An 8,131-nucleotide genomic window follows, 5' to 3' on the forward strand; every position below is an offset into this window, starting at 1 on the left:
AATATCTTAGACGAACTAATATTATTAAGAAAATATGAGCCAGTTGTTTTGTATAATTTTGTTTTGTTTTGTTTTGTTTTATTTTAAGTAAGACATCCTGATCCACACTCCATACCAGCTGGTGGCAGTATTGGACCAATTCATTGTTTGCCAACCGCCAATAAACCTCAAAAAAGAAAAAGAAGAAGAAACTGTCGCGTCACCTGCCACGCCCTCTGACGCTGGACGTCACGTCACGTCGGAACTAACAGCCTAAAGCAACTTCTGCTGTGTGTTCCCAAAGCAACAGAAACGGCCATTTAATTAGATATCAAAGTATTTTTTTTCAGGACTCTGACGGTGTAACGTCTAATGGCGACAACAATCCGGAGGAGAGCAATGCGACGTTAAAACGTTAAAAGAGAAGAAGAAGCAACAGGAGGCTCAGACATGGCGGACAGGTCTCCACCTATCAAATAAAGACACCAAGCAAGGCGGAAACCGAGGAGGAGAGCCGGCTTTTTGTTGTTGTTGTTTATTCTAATGTTGCCCGAATAGCCGGGGCTTTTCCTCAGGACTGTAAGCCTGCATGGCGTCCACTCCAGTCCGGCTCGGCCCGCAGGCCTTAGCGGTGCTCGATGTGGTCCTGAGAGTTCCGTGTATCTTTATTATCGACGCCATTTTTAACTCGTACTACGACCCGGGTTCGGGATGGACCGGTACGATGGCGAAGGTGTTGGTGAGAGTCATGGGTAAGTTTTGGGTTTTTAAAGTCCAGTACAGGAGCCTGAACAACTCGTGTCAAACTGACAGCTAACGATAGCTTAGCCGTGACGTTAGCAGTCAGCAGAGTGACGCTATGTCACCTGTCACACCTGAATAAAGCCGATTTAACCACCGCTAATAACATCAATACAAGCCGGTTTATCTGACACAGTGCTGGCTCTTCTGCCTCAAACATAATTCAGTCTGAAATTTAAATTTTGATGCTAACTCGCCATCTCTCTCTAGCTAACCGCTAAAGTCAGATATTATTCTCTCTCTAGCTAACCGCTAAAGTCAGATATTATTCATCCCAGGTGTTGTGATACATAATGTATCCCTAGAATCCTACGGTTGGCCTTAAAGTAAGTTTTAGGCCTTTTAGGCAGCCTGACGTTCTGCCTGTCAAGATATATCTCTAGCCTATAAAAGCTGTTATGTTATATCAATCATGGTCTGAACTCTGTAAGAACACAGTTGATATTTCAGTCGTAACCACGAGAGCTAAACTATATTTATCATTCTCGAAAATAGTGAAAAATGCACAATTTCCCAAGTTTACTTACGTTGACGCTTTGTTTAGTCTTTTAATTAAAAAATGACCAGATTATTCATTTTGTTGCAGTTTAACTTTATTTCGATGAACTACTCGAATAATCAACAATCACGTGACCTCTAATAGCCCCATCATCATCATCATATCATATAGAGTTGAGTGTTCATAATCTCAAAGGCCTTGTTTGCCTTTTTACAGTCTGATATGCGGTTTCAGTTTTCTTTTACACAACTCATAAAACACATCATTTAAACTAGCGTTTTAATTATTGCGTCACATGATTCTTGACTAACATGTCCATGTTTCTGTGGCATTTGACAGACCAAGCTATTCAGTGTCTTGATCCTAGTGTACGTTAACCACAGCTGCTGTTATTCTCCCCACACACAACAATGTGGTGGAAGAGAACATTGTAGACAAACAACGACCCGGTTGCATAACTCTCCGTTTGTTCAGGTTACCTTTGAACGGCTCCATGAAAGTCCTCTCGGTGTTGGCCAAGAGCTCTGTGTTTTGGAGAGGAGTCAGCCAACAGTCTGATGACTCTTCGACCCACTTTTTAATAATGTTTAGTGCCAGCAAGTAAAGCTCGTAATGTTTCCCTGATGTCAAAACTAAAACAAGACTTCAGAAAAGTGCTCAAAGGCGATGCAAATCAACATAATGCGCACTATTATTTGAAGTAGAAGACGTCCACAAACATCCCTTTAAGTCCATTTCGTCACTCTTTACAAAGCTGGTCCGAGGTTAATGTCGTCACTGACTGAAGCTGCTCTCTGTTAGAGGTGAATGTTGTTCAGGAGACAAAGAATCCATATAATCAACTAATGAACATGGTGCAGGAGAGATGACGATAACCGTGACATGTAAAAATGAGATGTTTATCACGTTAGTTAAAACTAATTGTGATAATATCTACCGGTGTATATATATATTCTCTCTCTGTTTGCTTTGTTGCTTGGTCAACATTTGACTCGTCAGGATTATCAGCTGACTGCTGACCTCTTAATCTCGTTTGTGTTGATATTGTTTCATCAGAGAAACTTAAGACGCTTCAGTCAGTGACACTCCTGTGTTCACTTTCTACAACATCACATTTATTGTTAGGATATTAATAATAACAACAAATGAGTATATGAATAAGATATGAAGCTGTTTACCTCATCACCAAATCCTGATGCTCCATCTGATAGACAGACAGACAGACAGAGAGACAGAGAGAGACAGACATTGTGATAGGAGACGGTTCCGTCCCTCTAACGTCTCCCCGTTGTGTGTCAGGTGTGCTCGTCTCCAGCTTGGTGCTGCTGCTCTCCCAGAAGGCCTTGTTTAAGTTCTACACCCTCTTCTCCGCCGTCCTCCTGGGCATGGCGGCGGTGCTCATCAACTACTACGCCACCTCCCACATAGACTTCTACAGCGCCTACTACAAAGCGGCGCTGGGCTTCCGGCTGCTGCCCAGAAATGGGCCGACGCTGTGGCTGGGCGTGGCGGCGGTGCAGCTGGTGTTCGGCGTGGGCTACGTGTTCCTGCTCGACCTCCAGTCGGTGTTCGCCGCGCTGGTGGTCCTGGACATCATGATCCCTCTGTGGGGGCTGATGATCGAGCTGCCCGCCGACGTCCGGCAGATGGTGGCCGTGTTCTCGGGCCTGGCGCTGGCTCTGAACACGGCCGTGTGCCTGGCCGCCAGGCTCAAGTGGTTCTACTACTCGTGCCGGTACGTCTACCTGCTCGTGCGGCACATGTACCGGATCTACGGGCTCCAGCTGCTGCTCGAGGACACGTGGAAGAGGATCCGGTTCCCCGACGTGCTGCGGGTCTTCTGGCTCACCCGGGTCACCACGCAGGCGCTGATCCTGGTCTACGTGGTGCGCGCGGTGAGGAGGGAGAGCGGAGACGGAGGCACCGACTCACAGGTGGGATCAGAACCGCAGAGTCTGCTTTTAATCAGGGTGTCTGACACTGAATCCAGTTCCTCTAAAAGGCCTCGGAGGGTGATTCCCTGACAAAGGTCTTGATAATTAGTTTTTCCTTCTGTAGATGGTAACGTCAGTTCTAAATATATTTATTTTGTGTGGTTGTGAGCTGCTGCGGGAGATATTGCACATCTATAAACTGAAAGTGTGACTGCAGGATTAATCAAATAGAAGTCCTTCTTATATGCAGCTGGAAAGTACTGACAAAAATGTAAAATAAATTCCCTAAATTCATGTACTTGATGAATACTAATCGGCCGTATCGTCGCCACTGGTTTTCCATTATTCTTTGACCAGTTTGATCGTTAAAAACATATTTTATTGCATTCTGTCTGACATCAAAAAGGTCTTAAAATGTGTGTAATCGTTGTGTATGAATGTAAAGGGAGCTTTAAATAAGGGTGACTGTGTTTCAGGGCTTCCTGCTGAGCTGGGACGTGTTCTGGGATCTCACCAGTAACCTCATCATCTCCGGCTGTGACTCCACGCTCACCGTGCTGGGGATGAGCGCCGTCATCTCCTCCGTCGCTCACTACCTGGGCCTCAGCATCCTGGCCTTCATAGGTGTGTGCGTGTGCGGGTGGTACAAACTTTCCTTTAATCTATTTCATTCATAAGGATTCTGGAGTTCAGCGTCTTGTTTTGACCCTCTGCAGGTTCGACGGAGGAGGAGGATAAGCGCTTAGGCTTCGTGGCTCCGGTTCTGTTCTTCATCCTGGCTCTGCAGACCGGCCTCAGCAGCCTGGACCCCGAGGAACGCCTGGTACTTATCGTAGCTAGAAGCTGTAAAAAAACGTCATTATCATCAGATTTTCATCTTTCTGACGGTCCTTAAACTCATCGTGTGCGACGAACGCTTCAGTCAGGAATAGTAAACAAAACAAAGCTTAAAATTGTGGTTTTTATAATGCCGCCCAGATGAACCGTTTACTCTCATCACGTACTGTAAAACATATTGAATCCTGAGCTCCTCAGCACAACTAGGAAGCCATGATTGAAAAAATCTATTGTATGAGGTAATAAGCTATAATGTAAGCTAATATGTTGCACACCTGTATGACACATTACTACACAAACTACTTCATCCTGTAATTGGCATTAAATGAGTCTTAAACTCTTAAGTCTAAGTTGATGAAAGTTGGAGGCACCTTGAACCGAACACCTTGTTGATTTGCCGACTTATTAGAAAGATAGTGTGCAGTATTGCTTGCTGTTAAACGCTAGCAGAGGTTGTGTTTTTAACTTTATGCATCAGTGACTGAGAGCCTCTCTCGCTTTTATTTTGAAGGTCCGCCTGAGCCGGAACATGTGCCTCCTGCTGACGGCCATCCTGCACTTCGTCCACGGCATGACGGACCCCGTCCTCATGTCGCTGAGCGCCTCCCACGTCTCCTCCGTCCGCCGCCACTTCCCCGTCCTGCTGGTGTCGCTGGCGCTCTTCGTGCTCCCCGTGGCGCTCAGCTACGCCCTCTGGCACCACTACGCCCTCAACACCTGGCTGTTCGCCGTCACCGCCTTCTGCGTGGAGCTCTGCCTCAAGGTGAGGACGGAGAACCCGTCGGGTCTCACCGGTCTGTGAGGCTCTCGTGATAGAAGATGCACCTTCTCCTGCTTCCCTCTGACATGTTGTTTCCTGCTTTTAAAGCTGAAAACTGTTTCCAGGATGTCTTTTGAAGGTATCAAGAGCGTGGAGATGGTAATGGCTCATCTGTGGATCACATAGGTGGAGACAGAAAGCGTGGCTTACGTAGAGAACAAGGTCTTTGAAGTTCCCCTTCCTTGTCTCCCTCCAGGTGGTGGTGTCACTGACGGTCTACGGCCTCTTCATGGTGGACGGCTTCTCCAACGTCCTGTGGGAGAAGCTGGACGACTACGTCTACTACGTGCGCTCCACGGGCAACATCATCGAGTTCCTGTTCGGCGTCATCATGTTCGGAAACGGCGCCTACACCATGATGTTCGAGTCGGGCAGCAAGATCCGTGCGTGCATGATGTGCCTGCACGCCTACTTCAACATCTACCTGCAGGCCAAGAACGGCTGGAAGACCTTCATCAACCGCCGCACCGCCGTCAAGAAGATCAACTCGCTGCCGGAGATGCGCGGTGACCAGCTGACGAACATCGAGGACGTGTGCGCCATCTGTTACCAGGAGTTCTCCACGTCGGCGCGCATCACGCCCTGCCACCACTACTTCCACGCGCTGTGCCTGAGGAAGTGGCTCTACATCCAGGACACGTGTCCCATGTGCCACCAGAGAGTGTACGTGGAGGACGAGAGCCGGGACCGAGCCGCCTTTTCTAATAACAACGGGGGCTACGCGGCGCCGCAGGACGTCGCCGCCGCGGGAGACCCGGCGGCTCCGGACGCCGAGCTGCCGGGCGACGATGGGGCGGCGGCCGGCGGCGTCCAGGCGGCGGAAGGACCGGGGGGGCTCGACAACGAGCTGCTGGAGGACAACGACAGCATAGAGTACGACGAGGACGAGTGGGGGACTCAACATGGCAGCTCGCCAGTAGAAGAAGACTATATCAACGACTCAGACTCCACCGAGGACTGACAGGAAGAGATCTATAGAAGAGAAATATACGTATATATCTTTATTATATTTAAGTTAATAATTATAATTATAAAAAACACAACAGCATCTTAATTTGTTCTTGAAAAATGTCAGGGATGTCATGCTTTTTCTTTTTTTTCTTTTTGATTTTGAGTTTTACTCTAAAAGGGCTCGAGGAAAGATTAACTGCTGCTCTGAGTGTGTGTGCGCGTGTGTGCACGCCGAGGCTGCATGATGTAGACCAAAAACTCATACTTATTATTTTATAACTATTGTAATAACCTAAATTTTGCAATGTGTGCACAGCTGTCTCTGCACGGTTTATTAGCTGTTCATGCACAGATTCTCTGCAATCTATATATATATATATATATATATATGCCCATTATAAGTTGAAGCACACTGTGGAAATGTAGTTTTGCTTCCAGAGAAAAGAAAAGCAACACTTAGGTCACATGACTTTGTTTAGATTTTGTCATGTAAGCAGCCCCAATATGTGTGTGTGTGTGTGTGTGTGTGTGTGTGTGTGTGTGCTGACATGTAATGTGCTCAGACGATGTCTGGAGATGCAGTTGAAGCTCTCCAGCAGTGTGTTAGTTCATTATCGATGAAGAACCGGAGCGATTAAACCGATTCGAGCTTCAATCGACGTGCAAAGTCAGGTTTCTTTTGGGAGTTTTAAGAAAGTTTAGAGCGTGAAAACTGCTGTTATTACTTCCTCCAGCTGTTATTTTTTGCCAAAAATGATTGGTTGACAGTGTGTGTGGCTCAAAGCATCAGTTCCGCTCACTTTCTCTCAAATCCTGACTTGATTGAGCTCAGCTCGGGTTTCCTGCACGCTCAACGTTTTTTGTCGCTAACCAACATAACCATAACCGACTTGTTGAAGCAGAGATTTGGTGAATGTGTCCGGAGAGAGAAGGAGAGTGAAGCCGTTTTCTATCCGCTCTGCACCGACCAGAGAACCTGAGAGGTGTGTCTGACTTTTACAAAGTGACTCGCTACTGAAATCACTGAAATACCTCTCGTCACGACTTACTACTGGTCTCTTGTGCGACCTCGCTTACATTTGTGTACGTTATTGTACATCTAATAAAACAAACACCATTAGGATGAGATGTTCTTTCAATAATGCATATTTCCTCTTCACGTGAATCAGTATTTAGTTCGGTGAATAGCGGCGCTGGTGTTCGGGTGAGATGATTATTTCTCTAAGTGTCACAATAATACAGTATGAGAAGGTGCCACTTGTTTTCTCTACGAAGTACTTTGCATTTCTTTCAAAGGGAAGGCAAAAAGCGTACCATAATTACTTTTCTTTTGTGTTGTTAGTCGCGTTGTAAGAGCTGATTTTCGCTCATATCACTCAGTAAATGCACCTTTTTATGTTTTCTAATCACTGGTCCACACAGGAGTCCAACAGGCTCACACTGTGCTTCTAGTCTCAGGGTTCCTGTCTGCAGGCCTGAAAGAAATGTCACCAAGTCAGGCTCCTTGTTTGTGTAACGTACTTGGGCAATAAAAGGTTCTGAAATCTTACGGAGCGGCAGAAAACAGTCTGGAAGTCACAGAAAACGCTGTCATTGCTCACAGTTTGTGATAATTATTCTTCTGTTTGGAGCTACAAGGAAGATGTCCGACTAAACACTGATGCTTAAACTACTGGAACAAAAGAACAGCCCGGAAATCAATCAGGAGACGTGTTTCCAAATTGTTATTTTATTTGGACGACACAGATCACAGAGGTCTTCATTGTGACTTTGTATTAAACCGCTTGGAAGCACAACTCCTCCCGAGTATTACACTGTTTAGACTTCCACAGCCTGAACGTCTTAAAGGGTTTGACTACAAACTCCTGTTCATTACTGTTGTAATCGCTGGTCGCAGAAAAATAAGCTGCAAGGAATCCGTGAAGTTCTTGTTGACGATGAGAGAGCGAGGCGGGAGGTCTGATGTGTGATTCGAAAGCTTTGCTTTTTGACATGTTTCTCAGCTGTGAAGGACTCTTGATGATTGGTTTGATTGATTGTTCTGAAAGCTTTTTGAAAAAGGTAAAAGCTGTTAATTTTTGCCTTTTGTTTTAAAAAGAGATTTATGTAAATAAAATCATCTTTGATATTGCATTTGGACCCGTGTCTCCGATATGTCACTAACAACATTAAAGGGACTCAAAACAATCCACACACCTTGTGAACAGTTTCTTGTGGTTGCAAGAAAATAGATCCAACATGAAACTGTCCAAAACAAACTAAATTGATAAACAGCACCACACATAATAGGAAAAAACAGATTTTTTATTT

General features: G+C 45.8%; 1 protein-coding gene across 1 annotated transcript; it reads left to right on the top strand.

Annotated features, from left to right (window-relative positions):
- Positions 1 to 302: 302 nt before the first annotated feature.
- Positions 303 to 8,008, top strand: rnf139 (ring finger protein 139). Its single transcript, XM_079287687.1, has 6 exons — positions 303 to 731; positions 2,579 to 3,213; positions 3,690 to 3,837; positions 3,930 to 4,036; positions 4,562 to 4,813; positions 5,067 to 8,008. Exons 1-6 carry the CDS (start codon positions 569 to 571, stop codon positions 5,829 to 5,831), a joined length of 2,070 nt encoding a protein of 689 aa, XP_079143813.1. The 5' UTR covers positions 303 to 568; the 3' UTR covers positions 5,832 to 8,008.
- Positions 8,009 to 8,131: the final 123 nt, after the last annotated feature.

Source organism: Melanostigma gelatinosum (assembly GCF_949748355.1).
Source record: "Melanostigma gelatinosum genome assembly, chromosome: 17".
Taxonomy (NCBI): Eukaryota; Metazoa; Chordata; class Actinopteri; order Perciformes; family Zoarcidae; genus Melanostigma; species Melanostigma gelatinosum.

Excerpts from the sequence above, each read along its gene's own strand:
- rnf139 (XM_079287687.1), top strand. The coding sequence starts at position 569 with ATGGCGTCCACTCCAGTCCGGCTCGGCCCGCAGGCCTTAGCGGTGCTC. Across the intron at positions 3,214-3,689 it reads ACGGAGGCACCGACTCACAG|GGCTTCCTGCTGAGCTGGGA; the intron begins GTGGGATCAGAA and ends ACTGTGTTTCAG. Across the intron at positions 3,838-3,929 it reads CAGCATCCTGGCCTTCATAG|GTTCGACGGAGGAGGAGGAT; the intron begins GTGTGTGCGTGT and ends GACCCTCTGCAG.